This window comes from Desmodus rotundus, chromosome 6 (genome assembly GCF_022682495.2).
Source record: "Desmodus rotundus isolate HL8 chromosome 6, HLdesRot8A.1, whole genome shotgun sequence".
Classification (NCBI taxonomy): domain Eukaryota; kingdom Metazoa; phylum Chordata; class Mammalia; order Chiroptera; family Phyllostomidae; genus Desmodus; species Desmodus rotundus.
The window spans coordinates 142,437,933-142,455,959 of NC_071392.1; the positions used below are offsets into that span (position 1 = coordinate 142,437,933).

The window sequence follows — 18,027 nt, forward strand, 5'->3', positions numbered from 1 at the left end:
TACCGGAATGGAAAGAGGTTTAACTTAGTGACAGAGAGCACGGGCTCCGGAGTTAGAGCGACTTCCTGCCGACTCCGTACTGCAGTGATTGCGAGGAAGTTACTTCACCCCTCTGCGTCTCCGTTTCCTCGTTTGCAAAATGCGGCCAGGAATAGTGCCATAATTGCTATCTGACAGGGTTCCTATAAACATTCAATGGCACGACATACGTGAGGGGCTTGGAACACAGGCTGGGTCAGCTACTGACAGTACTTGTGGCTGTTCACATCATTACTATCTTTATCAATAAGCTTTCTCTAGAGGGACAATATGCGCTCTCACGTCCTGCCACATACACGAACAAGTCTAGTGTAAATAAGCGTTAAGTTGACAACTTCTAGTCCAGGACGAGTTTGCCTAATACAAATGTAGCTCTTCGATAACCAAAGCGCTTCCACAGCCTCAGCGTCCAGCCTCGAGGGGTCCGCCGCCTAGCCCCAGACCGCTTCGTCTCCCTCCCCCGCGAACCGGGCCGCGGAGATGTGGCTCCGGGACCCCGCACCCGACCAGCCTCCTCCCCGGAAGGCCCGCACCCAGCCTGCCGCCACCCTCACCGCCGCCACAGTCGCCGACGAGCAGCTCCTACTACCTCGGAAGTACTCTTTCCGCGCGGAGGAGGCCGCGCCTAGCCGAGAGCACTTCCGGGTCAAGCCGCTGCAGCCGGAAAAGGCCCGGCGCGGTGCTGGTGAGTGGAGACTCGGTGGGGACGCTGCCGGGGAGCCGCTGGGGTTGTCAAGGCTTGGGTTCAGTGCAGTGGGTTGCGGTACGATGTGAAGGCAGCTGGGTATCCGCGGGGTTTTTTCCGAGGGCGCGGCCTGAGCTGCAGGAGTTGGCCATCCCACATTTACCTAAGGACCACTACCTGCCAGGCACTACCCTGGGCGCTTGAGACAGACCCACTGGTTTAGAGCCGGCAGGGGACCTGCTCCCAAGTACTTGACACTCCAGTGTAGAGGCCGACCCAGAAACAGAAAACGGGGGAGGGCGGTTGGGGGCTGAGGGAAAAAGGTGAGAGGATTACGAAGTATGAATTGGTAGTTACAAAATAGCCATGGGGATGTAAAGTACCGGGTAGGGAATAGAGTCAATAATATTGGAATAACTTTGTACGGTGCCAGGTGGATACTGGAAATATTGGAGGGGACATTTTGTGAAGTATTTGATTGTCTAACCATTAGGCTGTACACCTTAAACTAATACAAAATAATATTGAATGTAAACTGTAATTGAGAAAAAGTAATAAAAATAAAAATCATATTTCTAAGAGGGTAGTGAATGCTTTAAAGAAAATTAAACAGGATAATGTGATGGAATGAAGTGAGGGAATAAGCCTTCTGAACGTCTGGAGAAGAGCATTAGAGGCAGAAGAAATAGCCTTCTGGTGGGAATAAATCTAGGGAGGTCAAGAAAAAGAAGAAAGACCACTGTGACTAAAGCAAAAAGAGGAAGATGCAGCCAGAGACTGAAACAGGCCAAATCGCTTAGGGTCTATGAGCCAGGACAAGGGTTTTGGCTTTTATTTGAAAAGCAATGGAAAGCAATTGAAGGTTTGTACCCAGAGAAATGACATGCTCTGATTTACTGCCAAGTTTACAGCTGACCCCTCATCAGAAGGAGTGTGAATGCATGAAACGCAGACTGACAGCCAGAAAGAAAGGCCTTAGAGACACCCTCCTTCTACAGTCCTGAAAAACGCTCCCAGGGGGGTGACGGGACTGGGCCTTTTCAGAACCCAAGTCTTTCCAACTACATTCCATGCCTTAAGAACCATGATTTTAATGCCCATATATATAACTGTCACTTCCTAAAAGAAAGCCATTGTTTCACCTTTTTGTAAGTCTTTAATATCTGACTTAATAGAAAACAGATTCTCACATCTCCTGCATTCGTTGTGATTATCACCCATCATGTAGCCGCTGGAAAATTGCAGCATATTGTGTGAGAAAGAAAGTGAAAATGGCAAATAATGTGCTAGTGTGATTATGAAAATTGTTTTGAAAAATCACGTTTAAGAAGTCTCAGGGAGTCCTGACCAGTGTGGCTTAGTTGGTTGGGCGTCATCCCTGGAAAGCAAAAGGTTGCCGGTTTGATTCCCTGTCAGGGCACATGCCTGAGTTGTGGGTTTGGTCCCCTGTCGAGAGGCAGCTGATCGATGTTCGTCTACCTCTCCTCCTCCCTCCCTCCCTTCCCCTCTCTCTAAAATTAAATAAAATCTTTTTTAAAGAATAAATAAATAAATAAAAAGGCTCAGGGAAACCACCCCAGAAACCCCTATGCCACACTTTGAGAATCACCAAATTATAATATTGTTATGACAATCAGAAGAATTACAAACTTGATTTGAAAATCATTAAAACTATATGTGATTTGAAATGCTGGTGCCCAGGCTCCCCTTATAGAATTGCCAAATCAATAAGTCTGAGTGAGGCCAAAAAATCTGCATCCTTAACAAGCATCACAGATTAATTTGATGTAAGTGATCCAAGAATTAATTGCAGTTTGAGAAAAAAAAAATGAATTATAGATAAAATTCATTCTAGAGTTTTCTGCCCACTAAAATTTTTAAAAGATAGTTACTGTGTTTTCATATCTTCAAATCTCTCCATTAACAGTTTCCAGAGTCTCAGACTCTGGAAAGTCAGTGAGAAGTTTGTAGCAAGTACCTTTCTGACTACCGAGTTGATGAGTCTCTAAATTCAAACTGTTGAATCCAATCCTTTACCAAGGACTGAGGTTTTTAACTGTGTCATCTAAGCTTACAGGTTTTTTTGACAGATAACTGATAGAAGAAAGAAAGTGGTAAGTCTTAGGATCAAGTACTTTCAGTGAGCTAGGGGACTAACAACAAAAGAAATCCATCCAAAATTAAGAGGATAGAGATGAGAGTTTAAGTGAAAAGGCTTTTTGAATAAGGTGAAATTTCAGTTGGCTATTGTAGAGAGGGTCAAATTTCCACAGGATATTGGTCTGGAGGGGCAGGAAGTTTTAAGCAAAAGAACAACTGTAACTAGAACTTCAGGTGAAAAGTTATTTGGAGAGAACAGAGAGTAAAACAAGTGTAGTTAAGGCCAAGCCATGTCAGAGAAGCCGGGAAGATTACAGGATTTAGGAAAAAAAAAAAGGGGGGGGAATGAAAATGATAATCAGGTTCTAGGTAAGGAAACTAAGACCACTCAAGATCACAGCTAATTAGTGTCAGGTATAAGTAAAGGCCAGACTTGACTTCTAAATCCATTTATTCCTTTAACAAGTAGTTATCCTGCATGCAGGCACTGCTGGGCTCTGTCTAGCAACTTCTACTCTGCCACCTGAATCTATTCCTGGAAAATTATGGATGCCAGACTAGAATTTGAACCTTATCTCATGGGCAATGGAAAATCCCCAGTGGATTTTGAAATCGCTTTGACTTTCTTGGATTTGTGTTTAGGACCAATTCTGAGAGAGCAGTGTTTGGGACATCCCAGGGGTATAGTTGGGCTTAAGGGGTCCCATTCGGAAATTAAAAGGATATTGTGATATCCAGGTAAGGTAGAATTTCTATGACCTAGGTTAGGGATGTAGGACTTAATTGAAAAACATCTAGGAGTTGGACTAATAACAACAATAGCATGTATTTGTAATGTGTCCACATTAGTTCACCTCATAGGATAGCTTACAATTACCCTATGAGGTGCTTACTATTAATAACCTGATTCAATAGGTGTGAAAACTAAGGCCTCTCAAACCCACCACTTTACCCAGTGATAGAATCAGGCACTCTTAATTCTATTGTGTAATTATCATTCAAGCTATGTATATGCCGGAAAAGTAGATCTGAGGATGAGAGTGAGTAGTTCTGTTTTAGTTATACTGAGTTTCAGATATGGGGTATTTTTCAAACTATAGAGAAAAAATTGGATAAGAAGATCATAAATCAAACCCGTTATATCAGTCATGCTTTTGTCATTTGCATCCAGTAGCTTCAGCTTGTGGCAAAAAGGATAAAAGTCATAAGTATAACAAGTACTCCTGGATTTAAAACAAAGCTCCAATAAATGCAGAAGCTGTTTCTCAATGTGCCCGAAAATATGTTACAGTTGGAGCAGAGTGCGAAGGTGCCAGTTAGGAGGTGTGTGACGACTCCAAGATACCACTGGGAACACGGGCTATTTTAATCAGAAACTTTTCAGAAAATAGCCCTCAAAATGGTGATTTATTTTTAAATCTTACCCTTGTATGTTACAGATCCCTATAAAATGCTTCACTATAAGCCAAACAGCTTTATGTTTGTTCTTTGCAAAGAATAGAGGAGTGCTAACAATCTGCTAACATAATTGGATCTTCCTTTGCTTTTGCCCGCCTTTGCCAATTCAGAATGCCACTCTGGTCATTTGTGTGGCAGAGATAGGGGAACTTCTCTATTTTTCCAGTGTAACAATGCAGGCAAAGAAGAGTAGATGAGCTGTAAATACAGCCTAGAACACATTTAATTATGGAGAATGAAGCATTAATATCCCAGTATACTTGGAGCAAAAGCCAGTACCATCTGGGCCTCAGTGTTTTCCTCCCTTTGAGTTATCCCAGAACTATTTCTGCAAACAGCCATTTCCTCAGCCAACTTAATCTTGAGCCACAAAAACGGAAATCAGCCACATTACTTCCTTATTTACTGCTGTTGAGAATTGGAACAGAATGCAAATATTTCATAGAAGTTGGCAGGAACAGCAAAAAGGCAATCTGTTAGGAATGACAGTTTAGGCGCTTTTCTTTTTCTTTTTTTTTTTTTAATGATATAACCAATATTCAGAATAGTTTTGTAGGGTAAAATCATCTACATTTCTGATTATTCATGAACTTAGAAAAGCTTACTTTTTACTACACTTAAAATACGAAAAAGGCATTGGAATAAATTTGAGCATTACACTTTTCTGTTTTTCTTATTCATGCTGAATGAAGCAAGGTAGTAAAAAATTCTACCAAGTAACTTCATCCACAAGCACAGCATAGCCCCTTTTAACTGTTTGCAGGAAGGTGGCGCTTTGATTTTCCTTTTTGAACTCTTTCTTCTTAGCCTCCAAATGTCAGCTGCTGCATTGAGAATAGCAGGCATGATATAGGGGAAGTTCCAAACTTACACGTGAATTCAAGTTCTTTCTCTTTTGCGTACACAGCACAATTACACTTCTCTCCTTACATCTCACACTGTCTTGTACATAGATAGCTGTTTCTGCCTCCAGGCTAGTTTGTAAATTCTTGAGGGTCTGGGACAGTATCCTAGTTCACCTCAGCTTCCCTTGCAGCGCCCAGGACTTTGTCTTGTGCATGATGAGCCCCTGGCGACACAAAGCTGTTTTAAAATCATTGCTCCAGAATGAGTAGAATGGTTTCCATCAATGTAGTTTTTGTTGCCAGTAGCAGAAACCAATTCACACTGACTTAAGTAAAAGGAAATTTAGTATAAGGAGATAAATCAAGGGTATCCTGATCCCAAGTGTGCTTTGTTCCCTTTACTCTCTTGTCTGCTTCTGCAGCTTTGAACATGCACATATCTTTGCCAGTGTTTTCTCCCAACTGCCAAATAGCCTCTTATCTCCAATGGATTGTGTCTTTTAGTAGCTCAGACGAGAAGTCCTTTGTGTTTGGGATGCCCTGGTGTGAGTATGAAGCACCCAGACTGGACCTGTCTTTACTGGCTGGCCACATAAGGATAGTGTGCGACCTGTCGCTCTCCGGGCATGAATTAGTGGACCAGTTACTTCTGCCACCTTTCACCTAAGAGCAGTTTAAGGGTGTTCATAGTATTTTCTAGACCCTGTCATACAGTTTTCTGTTAATTTCTCGTAGAGGCACATGGCTATGTCTGTGTAGAACGGGACCTCAAATCTTGACAGCATGAGCAGCTTTGTGGCCTCTCCAGTGTGGGGGGAGGCAGGGAGGGCAACCTGCCAGCCGTAGCATAGCCTGGTCACTTTTGCTGAACTCCATCTTTTTTCTCCTTTCTAGCCATGTCTTCCCTTCCTTTCTTGTTTGCACATTTCCTTTACTTTTGTGGTCTTCATTTTGAATAAAGTTGAATAAAGATGCTTGTTTATTTGGGAGGGGTGGGGAGAAACAGCCTTATTGAAACCAGGAAGTAGAATTCTGTCAGGAGCCAGAACTGCATGTGTGAGTCTTTCTCTTCTCTGCTCCTCTCTACCACCCTCTCTTTCCCTTCCTCCCTGTTGTCCTTTCACTCTGCTGCTCTTTGAATATGGCCCAAACCTGACTGCCTCAGCCCCCTATCTTCCTTCTCTTCCTCAAAAAGCTCTAAACCATGGTGTCTCAATTCCAAATTCCAGGAACAAAGGTTCTAATGAGTTTAATCAGCCAGTGAGTTTGGCTTCCTCCTGGGCCGGAGAAGGCAGGGTTCAAAAAAGGGAAGCATGGGCTAGGTGAATCACAACAAAGGTTTTCCACCACAAACTCAGGACATGTGAAAACAGTGTTAGCCTACATGTGTTTGGAGTCCAAGCACAGTTTACAATGCCTGTTTGATCCATATTTTTGCAAAATATTTATTTGCAGTGAGAAAAAGAAAAATATGAAATTTAAAATTAAAGATTGAAATTACATAATGGAATTTTACTCTACCCCCTAAGATTTTTAAATGGTTGTCGGTATTCTGAGTAGAAGTGTTATATCTAACTTAAGTAATGGTTTTGCTGTAAGGTGTAGAATTTAGTTCAATATCTGAAAGGACCACCAACAATAATAACTAGAGTTTATTCCATGATTACTATTAGTAGACGCTGTTTTATATATACTGTCTTAGACAGTATATATTCAGACCTCGCAATAGTCCTATGAGAATATTTACCAATATTTCCCCTACTTTAAAGATGAGGGGGCTGAGGCACAGAGAGATTATTGTCACTAACAAAAGTTACAAGGCTGTTAAAATTAGAGCCAGGATTGGAATCCAGGAAATCTGGCTCCAGAGTCTGTACTTTGAACTTCTCTGCTACCCTGCCTTTATCAGAGGCCTGCAATTATGATGTTCCAGGGTGATCTCTCCAAAACTGCACACGAGTGATAGTTCTGGCATATTGGCGGTGTTCGCCCAGTTTGGAGCACCATTAGGGCTGTTGTAGAGGAGATAAGCAAGTATATTAGGGGTCTCTGGGTGCCACTCATGGACCCTCTGCCCCAGAATCACTCAGGGAGCTAAATAAAAACCCTGAGTTCCAAGGTCTGAACCCAGTGGTTCTTATTCTGTAGATGATTGTGATATTCCACCTGGCTTGGAAGCTCTACACTTGGTAGTCTTTCATTCCCACCATCATCATCTAGAACAAGATAGTAGATGAGACTTTGGAGGCTGGCTCAAGGAGTTTCTTTAGGTATTATGCCCTTAAGTTCCTTCGAAATTGTCAGCATTGTCTCTTTTGTGTCAGAGAATATAAGCGCTATAAATGCCTGCCAGTTTAAGTAATTATGATCCCTGTTGCATAGCATTCTTCGATTTATAAAGATTCATCACGTACTTTATCAAGTTTAAACTAATCTCCGTCAGTAGATATGCACTGATCGTGTGCTCATTATGCAGTACAGCAATAAAAATCACAGTCCCTGTGCTCACAGGGCTCACAGGTGAGATGGGGTAGACTGCCTGGCAGTCCAGAGCTGGGTATACTGGAGCCAGGCGTGTAGTGTAATGATGAGGGCTGCAGGGGTCAGGGAAGAGCCATCCTGGATCCAAGTATATGCTGCATCCCTGTGGGAGGAAGCATCAGGCCTTGAGAGGAGGCTCAGGGAGGCTGCCTAAAGAAGGGATTCCACGCAGCAGTAACATGGCCAGGACACTGCTTGCTGGAAGCCCTCTCCTATGGAGACTGTTCATTCCCCAGAAGCTCCTGTATCTCAGAGCAGGGGAGTCCGTTTCTTCTATTTTCAGTGTCTTCTACTCTAGCTGACTTGATCTGGGGGGATATCACCATACTTGCGTCTACCCTGCTCTTGAGCCTCCCACTTCTTTGGCCTCTTCATTTTGGACAAGTTATCTTCTTCACTCACTTCAGCCTCCCAGTCCAATTCCCGAAGTCCACCTCCAATTTTGCTATTGGCCCAGACTGTTTCCCAGCAGAATCAGGAATCCAATCCAGCACTCTCTGGTCACCACCTCTCCTTACCACAACTTATAGCTCTTATTCCTGGCCACCTCCTAGCCAGTGACCCATCTGTTTTTCCCTGTCCCCTGTGCCTTTACCTAGAACACTTCTCTTCCATTCTCAGATTTTGTTTATGCCTCAGGTCCTGTTGCACATCTCAGTCTCTCCGGGAGACTTTCTGCAGTGAGGTTAGTGTCCCATGTAGGTGCTCCTGTCACATCCTATACTTTCCCATGGGTAGCATTTAGTATATTTTGTACGTCTGTCGTTAGTGTCTTATGTCCTCTAGCAGACTGAGCTCCACGAAGGCAGAGACAGTGTCTGTAGTAGAGTAGGTTGTACATATAGATATTATTGAGAAGAAAAATGTATACCTTTAGTCTAAACTAGTGGTTCCAAACCCAGTGGTGGGCAGAAGTGTGGGGGAAGGAAATGGCAGGATAAGAAACATGGTGGTATTACAATACAGTGGAGTTTGCGGGGTTTACTTGTTTTATTTGTTTTCGTGTTTCTTTTCACTACAAAGAGCACAGGTCTCTAGCTCAGAGCCTTCAGCAGATGGTAATATCTCTGAAAGTTAATAACACTGGTTTCTTTTTATTGCGTTTATGTGTACAGTTACTTTTATGCGCAGATGTGATACAGACTTTCCTTCTAAAATAAATGTATGAAAGTGAAATAATGGGTTGATTTTTTAAAAAGCATAAATAATAATAACCTGGTACACGAATATAGCAAAAAACGCATGAAAGGAACACCTCATCAAAGTCCCGGGCCCAAGTGCCTTGTTTCCTTTGCATCATTTCAGTGGGTGTGGGGAGGAAATGGAAATAAACACATGTGTCCACCCATTATGTATAACAGTCTGAAGTTCTTTTGTTTTACTCTAAATATTAGTCTGTCCTTAAATTTGAAAGATATAGAAAGATACAGAAAATTATTTTCATCATTCAACCATCCTTTCAAGGCCTAGTGAAAATTAAATGACATTTACAGCTTATTGTAATTCAGACTTTGAGGAGTTTATGACAAAATACAATGATCCATTGTTTTTTATGTTACATGAGTAAGAAGCCTTCATGAAAGTATAAAGGGGAGTAAATGTCATTTCCAAAACTAATTATTTGGGGCCCTTGTAAGAAATAAAAGTACTGTATTTTTCGAACTATAAGACGCACTTCCCCCCACCCCAAATTTGGGAGGAAAATGGGGGTGTGTCTTATAGTCCAAATGTAGCGTACCTGGTTCACGGGGTGGGGGGATTGGAGGGGGGTGGTGGAGCAGGGTTTTTTTCCTATTTTCCTCCTTTAAAACCTAGGTGCATCTTATGGTCCGAAAAATACGGTAGTTGTTTCATCCCATATTTTACAAAATAAGAGTTGAAATTTTTCTTCAAGAGACAGTGATTTAAAAGATGAGTCAAATTACCAGGCCAATGACCACCATCACACGAACTCTTAGACTGGGGTACCATTTTCCTTTTAATTCACCATATTTTACTCTCCTTTTAACTTTGCTTGGTAATCATTCCCTGTGGCTTATATTCGCATTTCTACCAACTAGTTGTTTAAGATGTCAGTTCCTCTCTAAGCTAATTTTGCAGACTTTGAGCTAGAAATTTAGTATTCTTACAAACTTAAATGTACTATATTTTGTCTCTTGCTATTGAAGAAACTATTAAAGGAAAATTATTTTGTCTAACATTCTTGTCCAAGTGTTATACCTCAGAAGTCAGTATATGTATATTTATGTATATAGAGTAGTACAATTTTCTTTCTAATATTAAATCAAAAGAACTACCTCACTGTCTCTGCATTATTTATATCTAATATATCTGTGCACTTGAGCTACTCAGAGTTTGAGCTCCATGGTTAAGATTATGATATACCAGTTGATTTGCATTATTGATACAACAGATGGTGCAGGTTGAAGTAAAAGATCATTAGGCTAAATATTTTTGGCCTTCATTGGCTCCCTGTTGCATAGAATTTGTCAGAGTGAAATAGAATCATAGGTTTTCAGAACCAGAAGAGTTTTTAAAAATTGTTTTTTTCAGTCCCTTATTTAATGATGAGAAAACAAGCCCAGCTACTTGCCAAGGTTATACAGCCAGTTTGTAGGACCAGAATCTAGGTCTGCCATTTCCCAATTCAGTGTTCTTTCTACTATCTCTATGTGAGATTTGTAGGTGGTATTCTCTCTATTGCACTCACTCCCTGATGTTGGCACTGATCATTCTAATCAATTTTACATCTATTCATTTATAGAACCTGAAGTTTTGCCCCATTATGAGTCTTTGTTGGTTAAACTTTATATCTGACTTTCTTTTAGGTTGGTCTTCACTCACATGTTTTAATCTTGAAGACTTCAAAATCCATTTGGATCTACCACTTTTTTGGAAAACTCCAATATCAAGCAATAAGTTACTCATTATACCCTTTTTACAGTATAGAAGCTTTCTGCAAATCTAAACAAGATTGTCTCCCATTTTCCCATGAAGCCACATTGTTGTTTATTCACTTTAGTGGTGAGTGTTGCTATGCCAGCTGCTTTTGTTTTGGAAGATGTAGGCTTCAACCACGTAGACCCACTGGGAACAAATCATAGTTCTTCCAATATATCATTTCCTCCAAGCTTTGAACTCTCAGCAGGCTCCCACACAGGTGATGATGTCATCATAGCCAAAGAGGGAGCTAGTGTTTCAATTGAGTGTCTTCTCACAGTCGAGCACTATGGAGATGTCCATTGGTACAACTCGAAAGGACAGCAGCTGGATGACAGAGGCAGAGGTAACTATGCCAGGGTATAATTAATCAAGGTTCCTCATTTCCTGTTACTTCTTTCTTCTTGGTTTTATGGCATATTCAACAAGAAATCTCAAAGTTGAGATACCAGAGTGAATAGTTAAAACTTTTGAAAGGCCTGGAGCATTATACCTATCAGAAAAAGCAAATTAATTATAATTAACCAAAAGAAGAACAAAATAAGGAATAGTTATACACTTAAAAGGTGTTCCTATGATGACAGTGAGCCACCTTCTCTCCTCTTGGTGAGTTGGTTTCCTTTTCCTTGAAGGTGGACTCCATCAGGGCTGCTACCAGCAGCTGGGCCGGCTCTGTAGTGCACAGCTCCGGGGAACCAATCACCTAGACTGTGATGTGGCCAGAACAGTATAGTGGCCCTGTGTGAGTTCAGCAAGAAGGAATTGGGCTAGACTTCAGTAAATTTGTAAAGACATTTTTGCTCAGAAATTAGTTACTAAAAATGTTAGAGGAAATCCAGGGTTTCAGAGTTGTTTTTTTAATGATTATAGATCTGTGCAAAAACTTTCAGTCCCTCTTGGAATTGGAAGCCCACTGAGGAGGAGCTCTGTAATCTCTTCTAGCTCATTTTGTTCCTTTCTGTGTACTTAATTTACTTGGAAACAAGAGAGTTTCTCTTGGTTTTTTGTTTGTTTGTTTGTTTTTGTATCTCCATCTGAAAAATCACACAAACATCATAATAATGACCAAGGTATACTTTGACAGAGTTTTGATTTTGCTGTTTGTGGACCTGTGAACACATCTTAATCCGCAGACTGTTTCCCCAACTAGTTTTCTGTTAGAAAGATTTTTTTTAAATACTACTTACGTTAAAGTATGTCAAAAAGAAATCACCATGAAAAATCATTAGGATAAAGATTAAATCCGGGATTCTTACAAGGTTCACTTTTGGAAAAGGCCCCTTATCTTTCTTGCTAGAAAGATAGCCTATTCTCTTGGAATATACAGGATATTTGGTTATTCACAGTAAAGTAAAAAACAAGAGGAGACAGGTGGTGTCTCCTTCTAAAGTATATATTAGACATTTTAAATGTCTACAAACTGAGTAGCTGGTCACCAGGGGATTTGAAGTGTTTGACTTGTTAGAAAGAGCAGTGCATGTTTAACTAGCTTCTTAAGAACCTATGGAATCAGAATCTCTAGAGTGGTGTCCAGAATATGTGTTTGGAACCTGATTTGGGATTCCACATTTGGACTCACCGAACTGGACTCTTACCTCCTTTGGGCTGTAGGGTCCTGACCAAATACCACTGAGATTTAAATTATTCAGTTAATGTGATTATTACAGGCTGACTGCATAACCAGCGCTTAGGTTAGGTTGAGACCAGCCAATTGGAATGACAGTTTTATTTTCCTATTATACCTTTACTTGGAAAACCACTAAACCAACATTTATCATTGATGCTTTCAACAGCAGCTCTAGAAAATTGTATTAAGTTTTATGAATCTCAAGTGAGAGGAGTTTAAAGAGCTTGCCGGTCTAGTATGAGGTTCATAAAGCTTAAGCTATTATCAGCAAGTGAGCTGGAGAGTTTAGATTATGGTCATAGCACAGTGACTGATGAATGGAGTCTATGTCGTTCATCGTATCTTTGATTCCTGGGGTGTCCTTTTCATAGCTCCAAGTTCAAAAGACAGGAGCTTGAGGAATAACTCCTTTATTTGTAGCTACATATTTTCCTCCTCCATTTACGTTGGTGAAGTGATGGCTCTTAAATATAACTATAGAATCTACATAAATTTTGATGATGAAAACCATAAGCAAAATCCAAAGTGCTTACTAAGAAATGTGCCACTAAAATAATCTAGAACTATAGGATCTTGGGGATTAAAGAGGTCTGGAAGATTAGGGTTCAGGTGGTGCCTAAGAAGCAGTCGCCTAGCCACCATCTGTAGTCACACCGGCACCCCAGATTAGCCCATCTATCCCATCTTTGAATGACTTACAGTCAAAGTACAGAATATGCTGAAAATTTACTGCAAACATGAGAGTGAGAATTGTGCAAGGAGAACGAGGTCATTAAAGGCTATTGAGTCAAGGTCAGTATGCTTTGCTTTTCATACCCTTTTATAGTTTTGTGCACGTGTTTCCTGAAATGAAGATACCTTCATATCTGGAAGAGAAGTGGCATGTTTTGGGTTAAAAACAGAAGCCCAGGCATCTTAAAGGCAACTTTATTCTCTTAGCAAGCTGCTCATTTACCCTAACTTGTGAGACATGTCTTTTGGCCTGTGCATCAGTTACTCTTGCCAGAAAATCAAGATGATATCATCAACAAACCTTTTCTAACAAAACAAATTAAGGTGTGCAAGGCATGCCCCATTAGCCAATCAGTAATTGAACAAATTCATTAAATTGGTAGGGGTTTTTTTAAAAACAATTTTGTCTATTATATAAGTTCATTATCAAAAATAAGCACAGTTTAATAAAAAGAAAATAATAAAAATTACTCGTAACCCATCACCCAGAAATGACCCCGTTCCATATTTCTGAGGCATATTCTTCTGGTGGACGAAAATGTGTAGGCAGACACTGGGATGTGGACAGATATGCAGTCACACCTCATTTCATTGCACTTTGCTCTATTATGCTTCACATTTGTTGTAGTTTTTTTACAAATTAAAGGCATGACCTCAACCAGCAAAATGATTAGGACTTGCTTTGTTACGATACTCACTTTATAGAAGTAGTCTAGAACTGAACCCCCAATATCTCCGAGGTATGTCTGTATAAATAGAAACATTTTTTTAAGATTAGTCATTTAGTGTTATATAGACTTACCTGTCTCCCTAAAAGGCTGGTTATGTTTAGCAGTGAAAAGGTAGCCATGATAATCATTACTGTCAAAAAGGAAGATCTTCATTTCCTTTTTAAGTTCCAGTCTATTTAAATTCTGACCCTGGACATAACCATCTGCCTTTTGTTACATGATTTGCACAAACAGCAGGACCTAACAAATGAGTTAAAGTACTTTCGTGAAGAAGAGGAATATTGATAAACCAGTTGGCATATTAAGTGGTAATAATCTTTATGCTGTAATCTTTTTTATTTCTGTTGGGTTATCAGGTGGAAAATGGTTGGTTTCTGATAACTTCCTGAATATCACCAACGTAGCCTTTGATGACCGTGGGCTCTATACATGTTTCGTCACCTCTCCAGTCCGTGCCTCCTACTCTGTCACCCTGCGTGTTATCTTCACCTCAGGAGACATGAGTATCTACTACATGATTGTTTGCCTGATTGCCTTTACGATCACTCTCATCTTGAATGTCACACGGCTCTGCATGATGAGTAGCCACCTTCGTAAGACTGAAAAGGCTATCAATGAATTCTTCAGAACTGAAGGGGCTGAGAAACTTCAGAAGGCCTTTGAGATTGCAAAACGCATCCCCATCATCACCTCCGCCAAGACCCTGGAGCTCGCCAAAGTCACACAGTTTAAGACCATGGAGTTTGCTCGTTACATAGAAGAACTGGCACGAAGCGTCCCTCTTCCACCACTTATTCTAAACTGCAGGGCCTTTGTTGAGGAAATGTTTGAGGCTGTGCGAATGGATGACCCTGATGACATGGGAGAAAGAATCAAAGAGAGACCTGCCTTGAACGCTCAAGGTGGCATCTTTGTCATTAACCCAGAGATGGGGCGAAGTAACTCACCAGCAGGGGATTCAGATGATGGTTCTCTGAACGAACAAGGCCAGGAGATCGCAGTTCAGGTTTCTGTCCACCTTCAGTCAGAGACCAAAAGTATTGGTACAGATTCTCAAGACAGCAGTCACTTCAGCCCGCCTGATGATACGGGATCTGCCGAGTCGAACTCTAACTACAAAGATGGGGCGTATGAAAACTGCCAGCTTTGAGCTCTCCCAATACCTGCAAAAACTGCTCTCAGAACAGGAACCTGTTTCATGCAGGAAATAACATTTTTAACAAAAGATGACTAGGGTTTTCCCCTCGTTCCAACTAAGCACATCAGAAGGTGCATTATTGCCAAAATCTTTGTAAAAAGCCAGCACTTTCCTGTCTGATAATTTCTCATTCATTTTTCCTCAAGCTTGAGTAGGTGATACATGTGAAAATTGAAAGGAGCCTCAGAGGTCAACGTAATGGGAAAAGCGCTGCACTGAGTTCCATGGCTTCTCTGGTCATGGTTCATCTATTGATTTAGGGCTGACATGTATCTTGAAGCCTCAGTTTTTCTACCACTAAGATGAGGTATTTGCATTAAATAATACCTAAAGGTGTTTCTAGCCTTATAACTTCTTACCCATCACCTTGAATCCACTAAAATCTTAACATATCTCTGAATAAGTCCTTCCCTGGACTTTAGTCCCCGTTTATGGAAAGGACCAAGCTGAGACTTTCTCCTGTGGTTTAGATTTCTATACCAATGCCATAGCGCATGAAGATGTGGGTATTCTCCCGTCATTTTGCCTTGTGCAGTGTGCAATTGCATGTGCTAGGTTGAATCTCTTCAGTGTAGCCCATGTCTATGTTACAGAGTTATTAGGAAGCTAACTACTCATTAGTAAACCACTTTCCATGAGTAAACTGGTCCTTCGGGGGATATATTACATCTTTTTAACTTACTGAGGTGTCATTGAGCTGGCAGTGATTTCTCCACTGATCTCCAAAAGTGAGCCATTTGTTTCTAAGGAACAGCATCTTCTGCTTTTAGAATAAGAAACCATGTCAAATCATCTGTCTCTGGTAAATCATGAGTTTTGACATTTCGGGTAAGAGAATTTCTCAGGCTTTCCCTTTTTAAAAGTACTGGACTCGACAAGAGGGTTCTGTGCTTGGGATCCTGTTCCTGGGGGAAGCCCAGAGTTGGATTCCTCTTTAGACTGCTGTCAGCCCTCCTGCCCTCTGTGGTCTCAAATACGGTGCTGAAGGTTGCGTGCATGTCTCCTTACCGTGTTTGTTTTGTTTATATTTTATTGTTGTTGAGGGCTTCATTTTTGTACTTCAGATAAAAGAATTGAGTTAGGGCTCTTGCGGCCTTTCTGGGAAGCAGTAACCTGAAATAAGATTTAATAATGGTGTGTAGCATGTGTTACAGTACTAAATGTATTATTAAATAGATAGATATGGAAACATAGATATTTATATACACATACACACAAATGATCAAGACATAAAGAGGGAGAAAAATTATGGACGATGCCACCTGATTCAACTGTTTGTAATAAACACTTTAAGACACTATTTCTTGCCTGGCTGAGATCTGATATAATGGAATTGTCAATACTCCAGAATAATTTCTTTAGCTACAGGAAGCTTGGTGTCATCTAATTTTAAGAACTTGGCAGTGGAACTCCATTTGGTACTTCATGTTTCTTCATTGGCTTCTGATTATTGAAGCATTGCTTGAACTAGGGGGTCCTGTAGGAAATGTTCAGAGGAGGTTTTATCAGGATTTTAATTTAAGGTTTCAAATAGAGGAAGGGAGGAAATTGAAAGTGTGACCAGATAGAACTCATGCCTCCCTTTGTCCAGGCTTATCAGAAATAATACGTCTGTTCTGGAGAGCATGAATGAATCAATGTGCAGTTTTATCAGGTAGCATTATAGATAAATATGATAATGCTGCCTTTTCTGTCTCTCAGGCTGTTCCCATGGAAACCTTCAGAGCCAAACAAAAGCTACCAGTCAGTTAGCCATTTAGCCAAAGCTTCTCTTGGCTCCTAGACCTGTACTTCTCTAAGGAAAACTACTTTCATACTCTTGGCGATGAGAGCAAGGGCTCTGGAACATTCCGTAGCTTATAGAACACATTTCCCTTCCCAGAATGTTTCTCTTGAAAAATTAAAACTTTTTAAAATCCCTTGTTTGTGATCTGTCCCCTGAACTTTCCTCAGATCTTCAGATAGTATCCCCAATCCTGTCCCAGTGTAACATCTCTGGGGTCATTTCTTAGAATGTAACTTATCACATTAAAGAGAGTGGATTTACCGCACGTTTTCATAATGGACACGAGTGTTTGGAACCCTAAAGTGGACCTTATTTAATGCAAAGTCTTGGGAATCAGGGCTTTGTAAAAAGGCAGGAAACATTGAAAAGCCTGTAAGTTCACACTATCATATAATAATTAAGTACACTCTACTTCAGTATATCCTAGATAAATTATTTTAGAAACATAATAGTGGCTTAATTTGGTGGCCAAACTGGGTTACTTTGAATATTCCAGGTTATGGTGTCACCAATAAGGAATTAAAGTAGGTCAAAATTTAATCAGAGTTGGTATTTCTAAAGCTAGTTTTCAAGAGAAAGGAAATCGTACTTACTAATATTTTCTGTATCTATTCAAATACTCTTCATATGTAAGTAATAGTCTCACGTTTTTGTAAAATCTTTAACCTTTTGAACTTAAACTATAGTCCGAAAGTCTTCTGATAATAACTGGTATAGATATACTTTCGTCTCATTGGACTTTATAGTTAGTGGAAAGGCCTTTACTCAATAAGATGTATTCGAAATATCTCATTTATACATTTTGTCTTGTATTTAATGAAAGTTGTTGTCTTTATGAAATGGTGGCTTTGTGAAATAAATTTACCAAAAATAGACATGTAAGCATTTCTATAAAGTTTTTACCAGCTGAAACCAGGCCGGCGTCTTCTGAGCTGATAAGCTGATCCTCAAAGCTGCATCTGTTATGATAGGTTAAGTCTTAAGTCCGGCCCAGTGAGCATCTGTGTTTCCTACCAGCTTCCTTGTTATAAACATCTCAGGAGTTGCCGACCTGGAATGGTTATGAGAAGGCCTCTCGCTTCTTTGCTTTACTTAACATGTATTTTAAAATCAAAGCACACTGCTTTCCCTTCAGTCCTTCAGCCTCGGTGAAGCCCTTGGTACAGCCCTCCCCAAGCCCTGCATGTAGTCTCACCCTAGATCAGACTTTGTCTCCTGTGTCCCAGAGTGGCATGGGAGCACGGCATGCTTATTTCCCTGAAAGAGTCCAGCCACTCATGGGTGCTAGCCTTGTCTCCACACACCAGCAGTTATGACACACGTGTACCACATTTCCCGAGTCACC

At 40.7% G+C, this 18,027-nt stretch overlaps 2 protein-coding genes across 8 annotated transcripts in view; one reads left to right on the top strand and one right to left on the bottom strand.

Moving 5' to 3' along the window:
* FAM114A2 (family with sequence similarity 114 member A2) overlaps positions 1-648 on the bottom strand; it is a 27,989-nt gene extending 27,341 nt beyond the window's left edge. The window contains exon 1 of one of the 5 annotated variants that reach the window (XM_053926294.2): positions 594-648. The gene's annotated coding sequence lies outside the window, so the exon portion shown is untranslated. Of the gene's footprint in view, positions 1-32; positions 56-335; positions 359-507 lie in introns of those variants that run through there. The other 4 variants (XM_024577017.4, XM_053926295.2, XM_045184979.3 and 1 more) reach the window with 4 other exon arrangements.
* MFAP3 (microfibril associated protein 3) lies at positions 595-17,557 on the top strand. 3 transcript variants are annotated; one of them, XM_024577052.3, is made up of 3 exons: positions 595-724; positions 10,497-10,692; positions 14,055-17,557. In XM_024577052.3, exon 3 carries the CDS (start codon positions 14,198-14,200, stop codon positions 14,846-14,848), a length of 651 nt encoding a protein of 216 aa, XP_024432820.1. In that variant the 5' UTR covers positions 595-724; positions 10,497-10,692; positions 14,055-14,197; the 3' UTR covers positions 14,849-17,557. The 3 variants fall into 3 exon arrangements, with proteins under 3 accessions (XP_024432820.1, XP_045040916.1, XP_024432819.1); XM_045184981.2 differs by lacking the exon at positions 10,497-10,692 and having other exon boundaries at positions 696-724; XM_024577051.3 differs by lacking the exon at positions 595-724 and having other exon boundaries at positions 10,496-10,954.
* Positions 17,558-18,027: the final 470 nt, after the last annotated feature.